Source organism: Cicer arietinum, chromosome 3, assembly GCF_000331145.2.
Source record: "Cicer arietinum cultivar CDC Frontier isolate Library 1 chromosome 3, Cicar.CDCFrontier_v2.0, whole genome shotgun sequence".
NCBI classification, from domain to species: domain Eukaryota; kingdom Viridiplantae; phylum Streptophyta; class Magnoliopsida; order Fabales; family Fabaceae; genus Cicer; species Cicer arietinum.
The window spans coordinates 39022944-39038239 of record NC_021162.2 but is presented as its reverse complement, the minus strand read 5'-3'; the positions used below and the strand labels follow the sequence as shown (position 1 = coordinate 39038239).

The following is a 15296-nucleotide window of genomic DNA, read 5'->3' as shown; positions in this document are numbered from 1 at the left end:
GTGTGTGTGTGTGTGTGCCAACAATACCAACTCTCGTTCATCCGACAGGGAGCATAATTTTCTATTATTTGTTTGGTACTCATTGCACAACTCCTTAGACGGCTTATGCTGTTTTTGATTCCATGTATAACGTCAAAATTCAAAATTATACGGAAGCAGATGATAGTGGTTCTAATCTACATACATCTTATAACGAGGATAATTATCAAATTGAGGATTAACCACAACAACCTCAAGTCGTACAAAGGGCTAGACGAGTTCGACGATCGCGTAGATGTGAAACAGGAGGACATTTAGATGAAAATAATTTATTTAAATTTGAGGTAGTTTTTTTTTTATTTGTGCTATTTTTTTTCTTAAATTTAATGTATTTTTTTATTTCAATTTAATATATTTTTATTTTATTTTATTAATATAATTTTATTATTATTATTATTATTATTTATTAACGTATTTTATTTTATTAATAGTATTTTAAATATTTTAATTATTAATAATTTATTTGTGTGTGTGTGTGTGTGTATGTGTGTGTGTCTGTGTGTGTGTGTGTGTGTGTGCCAACAATACCAACTCTCGTTCATCCGACAGGGAGCATAATTTTCTATTATTTGTTTGGTACTCATTGCACAACTCCTTAGACGGCTTATGCTGTTTTTGATTCCATGTATAACGTCAAAATTCAAAATTATACGGAAGCAGATGATAGTGGTTCTAATCTACATACATCTTATAACGAGGATAATTATCAAATTGAGGATTAACCACAACAACCTCAAGTCGTACAAAGGGCTAGACGAGTTCGACGATCGCGTAGATGTGAAACAGGAGGACATTTAGATGAAAATAATTTATTTAAATTTGATGTAGTTTTTTTTTTATTTGTGCTATTTTTTTTCTTAAATTTAATGTATTTTTTTATTTCAATTTAATATATTTTTATTTTATTTTATTAATATAATTTTATTATTATTATTATTATTATTTATTAACGTATTTTATTTTATTAATAGTATTTTAAATATTTTAATTATTAATAATTTATTAAATAATAATTAACAGATTTAATAAAATGAAAAAAAATATACTAGTAGATGGGCGCATCCCCAGGATGTGATCTTCTATTAAGGATGAAATAATTTTGCTTCAGTCGTCGCATCCCGAGATTGCGATCAACAACTGAATCGCCTAAAAAGTAGAGTTGTATTATTTTTTGGAAGTGTACATTTGGTGGTAAAAACAAATATACTAAAAAAAAAATCTATTTCTGACTTACAAAAATTTGTTCAATTTCATGTATATATATTTGATAAAAATAATTTAAATTCGTAATCAAATTTGAAAAACTTTATATGATAACATTTTCAATAAATTCATCAATAAATAGGGGCATTGTGCCACATTATCTTATCTTGAAGTAATTCATTCATTTTTTACTCCGGTGAACTTAACATTGATTCATTAAATAACATCTACTCACGGTCATACATTTATTATTATTGATAAATTAATAAAAAAGGTAACAATTATAAATTTATTATTATTAAATTATAAAAGTACAGATAACTTGACACAACTCCAACTGTAAACTTCCAAAAAAACTCAATTTTACGTAACTCCACATACTAACAAACGTATTTAACACCGGTTAGAGATGCTTTTAGCAAGAGTGAGTTGTTTCACTTTGTATTCCTTGTCAACAATCTATGAGCATATGATACTAGGTGAAATAATGAAATAAATGATTTGTCCAGCATATCTGTCAATTTTACTAATATGTATGAAAAGTTGTTAGCCTATTGAAAGTTTCCTTGAATGCCCTGATATCAATAACTGCATCCTGTTTGGCAGCCATTGAAAAAATGTAAATAGTTAGCTAGAATTTGAAAGGGATGCAAAATAATATGGGTTGATTAACATTAGTCACATTTTTGTTGGTATATATAGTAAAAAAAACTATTTAGGATTTAGAATGATAAAAAAATGCAATGTAAGATTTTCACATAAAACAATATTAGCTTAATTGCACTTTTGGTCCTCCTATTTTAGGTGAATCGCGAAAGTAATCCCTCCATTTTGTTTCTCTCTAGTTTTGGTCCCTCAAACAGAATTTGAGTCCAAATCATGATGAGTTGTCATTTTTTTAATGACGTGTCAAAAAAAATGGTAACATGGCAGACGTCTATGTGAATTAAAAGTCATTATTATATTTTTCTAAATTAAAAAAAATACAATTTATGTTTAGAAAATCTATTATTATATTGTTCCAAATTTTAAAAGAAAAGCTAAAATTAAAATAAAAAATCAGCCCCAAATCAACGCAAAAATCAGCAAGGCATGTGAACCCTAAAATCAAAAATCGACCACTTGTTCATCATCATCCATTTTTATCTTCTTCATCATCTTCCTTTTTCTTCCTCTTTTTCTTCATCCTCTTCTTTATCTTCATTTTTCTTCTCCATCGTTCGTAATCTTCATATGGGTTCTTCTTCTTAAAAACAGAACCATCATGTTAAAAACAGAACCAGAAGAGCATGTTAAAATCAGCATGTTAAAAACAAAACAACATGTTATAAACACAACCATAACCTAACTGAACCAAAACAACAGAACCATACCAATATAGTACCAGAACTGAACCATACCAATATAGTACCAGATGAAGAATACATATGATGAAGAAGAAAAACGAAGATGAAGAAGAGGATGAACAACAATGAAGAAGAAGATGAAATCTAATGATGTTGAAAAGGGAAGTGGTCGATTTTGATGAAAAGGGTTCACAAACTGCTTCGGTTGAATTGGGGCTGATTTTTTATTTTTGAATTGAGGCTGATTTTGATTTTCATTTTAGGGTTCACACTACTTCTTAGGGTTCACGATTTTAGGTGCTGTTTTTTTTTACTTAATTTTGGCAACTTTTTAAAAACATAATAATAATTTTTAAAAGTATAAAGGCTTAATTGCAGGTTTGGTCCCCTTATTTTAGCTAAATCGCGAAAGTAGTCCCCCTATTTTGTTTCTCTCCAATTTTGGTCCCCAAATAGAATTTTGGTCCAAAATTTGATGAAATTTCATTTTTTAAAGTCGTACTACACCATTTATGATCATATATTTCAGGTACAATTGTTGCAAATGAAATCTTGAGGCATGATGTGACTTAAATAAATACAAAAAAAAAAAATTGAAATTTCATGAAATTTTGGACCAAAATTCTGCTTGGGGGACCAAAACTGGGGAGAAACAAAATGGAGGGACTACTTTCGCGATTCAGCTAAAATAGGAGGACCAAAACTGCAATTAAGCCAAATATAAATTTTATTTTTTAATTTGAAATAATATAATAATGACTTTAATCCACATAGAAGTATGTCAGGTCACCATTTTTTTGACACGTCATTAAAAAAAAATGACAACTCATCATGATTTGGACTCAAATTCTGTTTGGGGGACCAAAACCGGGGAGAAACAAAATGGAAGGACTACTTTCGCGATTCACCTACAATAGGGGACCAAAAGTACAATTAAGCCAACAATATTCTACTGGACCTAGGTTAATATCAGATATTCAAAACACTGACGTAATTAAATTTGTTTAATCAAATTGATAAATTACTATATTTTATAATCAATCAATAATTTATTACAGACGAATTTGTTGTCAATATAACCATTACTTTATATTTGTCTGATTGTCAAAATAATCAATACTCAATCATATATCTAATCAAAAAGTTGATAATTATACAAATTTGAAAATGAATTATGACAAAACTTAAAATTCATTTATTAATTAATAAACTAATTAAATAATAAAAATTCAATCTTCTTAATCTTCAATTTTAATTTTTTTTAATAAAAACTCAACTGTCTTCGTCTTCAATCTCAATTTTTTTATCTTCAAATCACAAATTCTTAAATTTAGATTTAAACCCTGCTCATAGCTTCTGTAAAGAGCTATATATCAATTAATTTTCAAATTTGTATATGACAAAAGTGTATATTTTAAATTTATATTATTATGGACAATTTTAATTTTTAATGAAAAATATATATGTATTCTATAAAAAGACTTATCCTGTTAAAAATTATATATTTTTTGATATATGATTTTATGATTTATATGATTATAGTATAGATTTCTCTTTTAAAATATTCTAAAATAAATGTAAATTAATATTTTAATGGATGGTTATACTTCCAAGTCATATTATAATCTACTTTTAGATAACTATTAGTTAATTAAGACAAATTTATAAAATTGCAATATTATTCCAATTTTAAAAATAAATTGGAATAGGAGATATTAATATTAACAATGGTGTCTTGAGGTTTCAATATCAAGCACCGATTAAACAAGGATTATTTTTACTAGAGGCCAGATTATAAAGAAAACAAAATTATACTTTTAACACAAATGTATTAAATAAGAAATATACTTTTAACAATCAAGTGATAAATTTTTTATTATCTTATTTTTACTAATTTTTTATAAATAAATTTATTTGGATAATTAAATATATATTATTAAAATAATTAAATATAAAATATATTAATTTGTTATCTTCAGCTTTAATATCAAACTTTTACCATCTATAATTTTTTTACACGAAATGATTTCATTCAATCGTGAAAACAAAAAAAGAGATATTATTTTTGAAACAAAGTGGAATTTGTATCACAAGACAAATATGAAACAATTTGATTTTTGAAATAAAGATTGTATTTAATGAAAGCATTAAATGTATTTTGACTGTAAGATATATGAATTTTTTTAATTTGTCATTCAATGATAGTATTTTTTAATTGAATGTTTTATTAAAAATGGTTTTTTAACTATAGGGAGACTTAATTTATATAAATGTATACATATAATTATTGATTAAAAAAACATATAATTATAGTAACCAATTTCTTCATTATAACTGTTGACGGTGTAAAAGTGATTTACCTTATGGATGATTATGAAAAAAACTTATATAATTATGAATATTTAATTTGTTATATATAAATATAGAACTGGTTACAGTAACATTTTTATCTCTCTCTCTCTTTTTGCAAAGGCAAAGATTTATCTCTATTGATCAAACAAATTGTTTTTGTTCCACAAATAGATCAATAAAAAAATGAATCACAAGAACAAATACTGGGTTGCATTGGTAGCCTCAATTTGGATGAGTGTAACAGTGACAGTGTTAGAAGGTTTGCGCCCCATGTCTAATCAAGAAGAGTCTCTAACAGGGAAGAAGTGGGCCCTACTAGTTGCTGGATCTAGTGGTTATGAGAATTATAGGCACCAAGCTGATATTTGTCATGCCTATCAAATACTAAAAAAAGGTGGCCTTAAAGATGAAAACATTATAGTTTTCATGTACGATGACATTGCATACAATGTACAAAACCCAAGACCTGGCGTTTTAATCAATCATCCAAATGGTCCTGATGTTTATTATGGAGTTCCCAAGGTACACATAAATTTCTCTCAGTTTTTTTTTTTTTTTTGACTAAATATATCTTAGTTTCATATTTAACAGTAATTTCGTTAATTTTATAAATTTAAAATGAATGAATTTATTATTTTCCGATAATTGGGCCGATAGAATGAATGAGTTTGATCTCCACAATTGAAGGATCAGATTATTTAATATTGTTCCTCAAAAACAAGATTATTTGTTATTGGAGATTAACAAAATTATTAAATGTTCCCTCAAATTAATTTTTTTAATTATTTTATAAGAAAATATTAGTGATTAGTTACTAATAACTGATTTTTGGGTGTTGCACGGATTAGAAAAATGATTATTTATTTATATGTAAATTATAAGCTTTAAATATTATTATAATTACAAATAAATCGATATAATAGACATTCGATTTTATTTTACTAAATTGAGTTTATTTTAATATTTAAGTTATAAATTTGATGAAATTTACATTATATTGAAGATGATAATTAATTTTATGAGTTTTGTTTGAAAATTTTATGATTTTTTTAAATTTTTATAAAAAGAAAGATAACAACTTTTAAAATATAAAATATAAAAACTAAAATTAAGATAATGGACGCAAGTGTTATTTAGCTGAGTTATTAAATAGAGTAACTCTTCGCATAATTAATATATATATTTATAGTAAAATTTTAAATATTTTAATATAATAATACATACTCCCTTCGTTCTTTATTATAAGTAAAAAAATTTAATATTTTTTTTCTCCTTATTATAAACAATTTTAACTAATTTTTAATTTTACCAATCCTATAATATCCTTCATTAAATATTTATTTAATTTTCCAATACGACGAATACATTAATTGAAACAATTTTCAATATTATTAGTTGCATAATTCAAAACTTTAACTTATTCCTTAAAAAATGTACAATTTATTAAAATTATTTATAATAAGGAACAAATGGTGTATCTTAATAAGGCAACTAGTTTACTATGAAAAGAAAATACAATAACCAATGATGTGCGACATGGAGAAAAAAGTTGAAAAGTATATCTATTTTTGGCATAATATAGAAATAAATATTGTTTAAGGTCAATTTTTTTACCAATTTTAGTTATATGTTTTCTAAACCTTACTATATCCCTTCCATATAAAAATGACAAGATTGTACCCAAAAAAGAAAAGATTTCTTAATGAAATAATGGTCAAAATTCAATTTGTAAATTATTAAGACTACATTTTTTGTTTACAAAGCTGTATGTTGACTCTGTACAACAAAAGTTAGTAATGGATGATAAATCAAATAAAAATGTAGAAATGAATGCTAACTACATGTTTTTTCTTGATTTGGTTCAACTTTATAAACAATCTATTATCATTTTAAGTAAAACAATCATTTTTTAAGAGAAGAGGGACGGTCTTGTTGTGAAAAAGAAAAGAAATTCTTACTGGTCACCGACTATATAATCTTGATTTAAAATATTAATCAATATATTTATCGATAAATGAAAGAGAAAGAAAAATAATTAAGAAGCTGTCATTTGTACTATTATTAATCTTAAAAAATTTGTGACATGTAATTATCATCTTTTCATAAAAAATCTCATGTTTCGTTTTTTCTTTTTGAATATTGAAAGATTACACTTTACTTTCATGTGTAAATTAGACATAAGAGAATTTGTTTTATATATATATATATATATATATATATATATATATATTTTATATAGTATAAATGGATTAATAGTTGAGATTTCTATATATTAAATATTTACCTTCACCAAAAACAATATATTAAATACTTAATATGCAAGGCTTTTTTGTATTTGTATACATTATAAATATACAAAATAAAAAATCTAATAAAATATAATTATAAAACAATATAACTTGATATTAAATTTTAAAATAAAATATTAATAGTTAGATTTAAAAGATATATATGTTTTTATCACCAGGGTTATTTCTCATTTTAGTTAATATAATATATTATTATTCAAAATTATACAACTATGAATTTTAATATATATTTTCATAAGGGTAATTTCCATTTTATATTATCATATAATATATCTCACATACTTATTTAGCTTATCTAACAAAACAATATCATAATTTAATTATTCGTGATAGTTTAAAAAATTGAAAATCATTTATTTAATGGTGTTAATGGTTTTTCTAAATATAAAATTATTTTATTATCTATTTAAAATATTTCAACTATTTTTTATTAGTTTATAATATTTAAAATTATTGTAATTTAATTTGAAAGAAAACAATATGTGCTTATTTTAAAATAGTAAATTTTTCATTTAAAAATTATATATATATATATATATATATATATATATATTATATCATGTCACGATGAATATAATATTAATCAAATAATGTCAAATTAAGAGAGTTATAAGATGGTTTGGAAGAATTGGAGTAGCCAAATATGTTATAATAACTAATTATTAATATATGCTATTTTTTAAAAAATCAGTGCTAAAATAAAATAATATTAATATATTTATATTAAACACATGATATAATAATCTTATTTTATTTTTATTTTATTATATAATATTATTATCTAATTTTATATCATATATTATATCTATTTTATACTGTGCATCAACCGTATTTTGTTATATATATATATATATATATATATATATATATATATATATATTTCTGTTGCTCATATTTATTTTGTTTAGTAGTTAAATTCATATATAAATTATTTAAAATGTTAACAAGTTGTAAAATTGATAGTCAGATACAAACAAAATAACTTTATATTGATTGTGTATAATTTTTATTCTCTATAAATTAGATCAACTAATTTATCAATATTTTTGATGTAATTTTTTTAAAATAATCTTAAATGAATTCTTTTTTTCTTAATTAAATTAATTTTTTAATAATGTGAGAAGATGACTATTTCTATTTTAATTTATCTTAAAGTCTTTTGATGATTATATAAAATCATGAAAATTAAAATTTACTTAATTATCGTGCTTAATTTTTTAAAAAATAAAATTATATTAGAGAGAATATAAAGAATACTCCAGCCCGTATATAGAGAATATAAAGAGTACTTTAACCCGTACTACAAATAAAAAATTTAGATAGATTTAACATCATAAAGCAAAAACAATATCACCTTTATTCTACCTGGAGTGTAGACCTTCCACAAAATCTATTCAAAAGTAGGCATGATAACAGGGCGGGGCATAGACGATTTTTGCCTCCTCCACCTCTATACCCGACTAGTCGGGGAAGATCCGCGCCCGTCCCCGTTTTATAACGGACGTAAAATTTAGACATTCATCCCCGTCCGCCTCTGGATTTCGAGTTTTTCCGTCCACACCCGCACTCATTCTTATAAGAGAATAATAAAATAAAAAAGTATTTTCTATAGAGATAAAATTATAATTTTTAATATTTAAAAAAATATTAAGTATATTCAATATATATATATATATATATATATATAATTTAAAAATTACATTAATATTACTTGTGGGGCGGGTTTGAGTGCGAGTGCGGGATGAATGTCACCACCCAAACTCGTCTCCGCTCCCAAATTTTAATTTCAAAAAAGATCCACACTCAATTAAAGCGGAATTTTCCCGCCCAAATTAAACGGATTTGGGTGAATATCTAGTGCATATTATTATGCGATCCCTACTCAAAAGTAAGACAAGATTCAATCCCTTCTAACATAATTTGGTGTATGCACATTCATCCATGCCACAAATACATCCAAGTACTATAAATAGCAAGAGTTACCGAAGGCCTATAATATAACTAACATAAATTTACACTAGAGCACAGAAAGCATAACCTTGCTTAATTACACCTTTATGCCTTGGCACCTTATACCCCATAAACCATGTTCCAGTAACAACTCGGTTGGTATTGGAAGTTCAACCCCTATAGTAAGAACAAGTAGAGTAGATTAAAGACTTTGCAAGCAGATAGCAGGATTATTACACCAGTCCGGAAATCTAAAGTTAAGTCTGCCTACTTTATAAACTGTTATGTTATCCAACACCACGAAACAAATTCAATGTGACTAATAACTTGTATAAAATCTGCCACTACTCCCTCAAAAATGATCTTGTTCCTTCTAAACCATATTGTAGCCTACCAAATTACATACTTTAATCTTTTGAGAAGTACTTCTACTGCGTAGCATACTGAAAAATTATCAGAAAAATATCAAAAAATAGACTCATAAGCTTCACTTAATCCACAAAAAAGTAGACTCATAAGCTTCACTTAATCCACAAAATTTTAGGAATTTTTTAACTAGGGACTTCTTTTCTTAGGACTTTAATAATGATGAAATTTTTTGTCCTTCAAATATATGATTTGAAATCAATAATTAATGCACTTGTGAAATTGACGTCTCTAATTGTCATGAGATCGTTTCTTAGAACATCCTGACTTTACTTTGTATCCAATAAGAGGGTCATGCTTCCAAATCCATTATGGCGTTCCCCGTATTTAGGATATATACCAGGCAACAAACCATGTAACTCTTCAAGGAATGACTCTTCCCAAGCAAATAGGTCCCTTCGCCACTCTCACTTTCAGTGCCATGTTTAATCAATCCAACAACCAACAATAATTAAGTCCCTAGCTTGTAAGATACTATCTGTGTCAACTGTCACCAAGAAAAGCAGTCCCTAAGCTAAAAATTAAGTCTCAACTTAGACAATATTTTGTCCAAGTTCCCGATTAAAGATAGTATAGAATAATATTACTCAAATGTAAAGATTAATAACTTTCTTTTTGACAGAAATTATTTTTATAATTAATAAATTTCTTTTTCTGGTATTTATTTTGACCAGTCTTTGTTTTTTACTTTCTTAATTTGTATATCTCTGTCAAAACTATTTCTTTCCGATCAGGCTTGCCAAATGGGGGTTTACTTTATGGCAATGATTTCGTAGATGCGTTGAAGAAGAAACATGCTGCTAAATCTTACCAAAAGATGGTGAGTTTTTCATTTTCTTTTTTTGAATGTTTTGTTTCATTGTATGGATGAAAAAGTGAAAAAGTAAGGTTAATCCTTCCACATGGTCCACATACATTTTAATATAATTTATAAACACAAATTTTAAATACAAAAAAGTATTTAAATAATTAAAGATGATTTCACTCATAAAGAAAGGGATTTTTCTTTCAATACCCCTTTTTCTAAAAAATATTACTTAAATATTCCCTTTTCAAAGTTATATACTTAACCTTTTTTTTTTCTTTCTAAGTTACAAGTCGCCATTTGAAATGGCGACTTCTTTAAGGGAGTCCACTTTCTAAATAGCGACTTCTCAAAGGATTTTTTTTTTTTAAAAAAAAAAAATAATTTTTTTTCAATTTTTATTCAAATAAAAAGTAATATATATATATATAATTAATATAATTCATAAGAATATATAAATAAAAATTTTAAATTACGATAAAGGATTTTAAAAATTTATCGTAATTTAAAATTTGTATTTATGTAATTTTATGTATTATTATATATATATATATATATATATATATATATATATTATTTTTGTTAATAAAAAAAATTGAATTTTTTTTTTTAAATCTTTGGGAGGTCACCATTTGGAAAGTGGGCTTCCTTAAGGAAGTCGCCATTCCAAATGGCAACTTAGTAAAAAAATGGGTATTTAAGTATATAAATTTTAAAATGGAGTATTTGAGTAAACTTTTTTTTTTTGAAAAAAGGGTTATTTAAAAAAAACCCTAAAAAATCTGCATTCACAATTATTTAAATATTTATAGATGATTTTACACATAAAAGATAGATATCAGAGGTATAAGGTTGACTTGGTGGCTGAAGTAGAGAGTTAAGGAATACACATATAAAAATGTTGCGAGTTTGATCTCCACGGAAAAACTAACAATATTAATATTATTAATTCTTAATATTGGCCCATGCAAAAAAAACTTGATATGGATATTGGAAGATATGAGTTCGAACTCGAAATTCTTATTTCTCCCTACTTAAAGTGTGTGAGTTTATCCATTAAGCTATTGACCAAACATTATTATTTTAATTTGTTAATAATTGATAACATTCTTATTTGACTTTTTATTATGAAAATTAAATATTTCTTTGATTTAATAACGACTAAAAATAAATGATATTTTAGTTAAATATGAAAGTCGAAATTTACTTAAACGAGGAAGAATTTAAATATGAGAAAAATAAATAAATGTAATATTGTTTTTTTAATAAAACATATATTGGGAATTTGGCCCTCTTTTTGTACCCTAAAAAATGTTAAAATGGGTGTAGTTTAAAATTAGATAAGATCAACTATTATAAGATGATAAAAATTGTGTAAATAGATTTGATACAAAAATTGTGTAAATAAGAAGTAAGGCATGTTCGATAAAAAAAGAATATAATGCATGTGAGTAATTAAGGAATTTTGTTAAAATAATAACCAAGTAAATAATTAGATATTAAATATTAGTCAATTGTACCCATTTTTTTCCAAAAAAACTAGAGTAGACGCTCTCACACACTAAAATACAATCAAGTTCAACTCGAAATTGTATATCTGCATGCTTTTACCATGAGAGTTGCAGAGCACAATTGCATCTCCAATTTAATATAAGTTGAAAATGATATAAACTTTATTCCAGCAAAAGGAAAATATTTATTAACTATTTTCATAATTTGAAAAAGAAAATATAAATGTATTTACCATTTGTTTACTTCATTAATCAGATTTTAATAAATAAAAAAAAGTAAAGTTCTGTAAAAAAAAACATTAGGTAACGAGATATTATTAATGATTCAGTATGACTGTAAAAAAAAAATAATGATTTAGTATGACTTTACTTAAGATATTTAAGTATGTTTTTATGAAGCAAGATATTTAAGTATGTTGTTGGCTATTGCATTGCTTATTTTATTTAGTGAAATTAAAAGGTGATATACATGGAAGCATGTGATGCTGGGAGCATGTTTGAAGGGCTTCTTCCAAATGATATAAACATTTATGTGACTACAGCTTCAAATACAAATGAGAATAGTTATGCATTTTACTGCCCAGACTTATATCCTGCTCCACCGCCTGAGTATAATATATGTTTGGGAGATACATATAGCATTGCTTGGATGGAAGACAGGTATGGTTTAATAATGAATGTTTTGTTTTATTATTGTTGTTGTTGTTGTGCCAACAAATAAACAATGGATTGTAGCTAATCTTAAGTGATTAAGCTTTTGTCTTAATTTTGCATTGATTTTTTAAGGCCTGTGCCCTATTACTTACCTGTGCCCTATTACATATGTAAATGACTTGATGTAATCATTTTCTTATTCTACCAATAATAATTCCACTTTCCTTTCAACTTTTTCTTCATCTTCTCTAATGGGAGATGTTTGCTGACATCCTTGTTAATGGTGCAGTAGCAGAAATGACATGACAAAAGAAACTTTGAAACAACAATATGAAACAGTAAGTCATCGATTAATTGGTTAAGTAAAATATGAGATAAAATTAATGTATTTTGAATTTATTCTAACTAAATACATTTATTTTTTTTCACCCATTTTTATTTATATTTAGTGAGAGAGTAATATATAATTATGTAAATAAATGGTACACACATAAACTAAATTAAAATATTTTTATGTGAGTAATGCACAGGTTCGTAGGAGAACATTAATAAACAATGCAGATCAATATTCTCATGTGGTGGAATATGGTGATATGAAGATCAACAATGATTCTTTAGTTACATACATCGGTGCAGACCCTGCTAATGTCATCGATGACTATGGATCATACCTTAATGTAGTCCCTACTAATGTTAATGATAATTTCAATGTCACTAGCACTACTATGACTCCAACAAAGGATGTTGGCCAAAGGGATGCTCGTTTAATTCACCTTATGCACAAGGTAATTTTTTATTGTATACTCCCTCTTCAAAAATTAAGCAAAACAAATATCAAAAAAATTTCATGTATTTGGTTCAAATGTGACCGATTCAACTTTAATTGCGGCGATGTCGTACTTTCGACAATATTAAGAACAAGTCGCAATTCATCGGATACACATCTTTATTTAAAATTAAAACCATGATATATGTTTGAACTATAGAAAAGTGGAAAGATTTATAGAAAGAGTTATTGTTTTTGTCCTTACATTTTAAATAAAAATATTACAACATTAAAAAGAGAAATATTATTTTTGAATTGTTTCAGCTGCAAAGTGCTTCAGATGGTTCTGAAGACAAGTTAAAAGCTCAAAAGGAGTTAGAAGTTGAAATTGCTCATAGGGAATATGTAGACAAAAGTGTTCATATGATAAGTAGTATATTGTTTGGGGAAGAGAAAGGTTCCACCATAATAGTCGATGTTCGTGCATCCGGCCAACCTCTTGTTGATGATTGGGATTGCTTAAAGACATTTGTAAGAACACTTCATTACAATAAGTTTTTTTTTTTCTTTTACAACATTATTTATTAATTTATGGAGATGTTCTTCGACATTAATTATTACCATATCATTTTTCAAGCACAAATCACTTATGAATTGCTTGTACATATTCAGAGTCAAACATGTATGATTTCAGATTATATGTTTGGTACATATTAAATAATTATGTTTGCACTATATAATCTGATGCAGATGAAAACTTATGAGAGTCATTGTGGGACTTTATCAAGCTATGGAAGGAAATACTCAAGAGCCTTTGCTAATATGTGTAATGCTGGTATTTCTGAGAAGCAAATGATAGCAGCATCAACACAAGCTTGTCGAGAGAGAATATAAGTATCTCAAATGTCTCCTCAATAATGTAATAATTACAATATTAGTGAATCAACCGTAGTTCAATTCTTGATACAAAATACAGTATATAGTTAGTCATGGTATGTCTATGGTCCCAAAACTCAAGATTAATTACATAATTAAACTACTTACCAAATTAAATTAAATTCAATAAATTTAGTAATGAATAAATAAGTAAAGAATAAAAGTTAATAGTAATAATTATAAAGAAAACATCCAATCTTAATTTTTAAGATCACTTTGTGGAGAGCTGACATAGGTTTATAAAATTGAAAAGAACGAAAAACCAACATTTTATGCTAAACTAGTAGAGTTTTTGTGCCAAATATCGATAAGAAAATTTTCTGTATAAATTATTTTTGAATTTTGTGTTTACAATATATATTTAAATAAGATTTTTTGACAAAATATATTTAATTAAGATTAGTTACCATTTAATTGTGATTTATTTTATGGCATAATCATTTACATAAACTTTTTTCGTGTTATAATCATTGATAATGTATAACATAAATAATTGTACTACTAAATATATGTATCAATTTTCTTGGACCAACTTTTATTTATATTTTGAGATGAATGAAGTATATTAAATTATATGTACCCTTATTCCACGGTAAGGGAATTATGTCATAATTTTTGTTTGAAATTTTATCCAAAAATTAATTTAAATTGGCTTTAAGTATGCATTGATTTTTTTTTTTAAATTACAAATATATTTACAAAAAACATTAAACTTTCAGTATACTAATAAAATTTCCCCCTCTAAATTAATATAATATATGAATATGTGATTATAAAAACTCCACATATAATGTGTGTTTGCTGCAAAAATATATATTATAAGAGATAACAAAAAATAAAAAAAAAATGTCTATGCTATAAATTTTTTTTTTATCTTAGTTTACGCTATAATTTTAATGTATATATTTTATACAAATATCATTTAATAAAATATATTTATCTACCATTAATCTTAATTCAAATAGTTAGGTTGAACATTACGTTTAAAGTTCAAATCAA

General features: G+C 25.3%; 1 protein-coding gene across 1 annotated transcript; it reads left to right on the top strand.

Annotated features, from left to right (window-relative positions):
• The first annotated feature begins 5050 nt into the window (after positions 1-5050).
• LOC101501913 (vacuolar-processing enzyme gamma-isozyme-like) lies at positions 5051-14341 on the top strand. Its single transcript, XM_027334653.2, has 8 exons — positions 5051-5462; positions 9957-10041; positions 10360-10445; positions 12402-12601; positions 12885-12933; positions 13126-13380; positions 13686-13892; positions 14112-14341. The coding sequence occupies exons 1-8, from the start codon at positions 5124-5126 to the stop codon at positions 14253-14255; spliced, it is 1365 nt and encodes a 454-aa protein (XP_027190454.1). The 5' UTR covers positions 5051-5123; the 3' UTR covers positions 14256-14341.
• Positions 14342-15296: the final 955 nt, after the last annotated feature.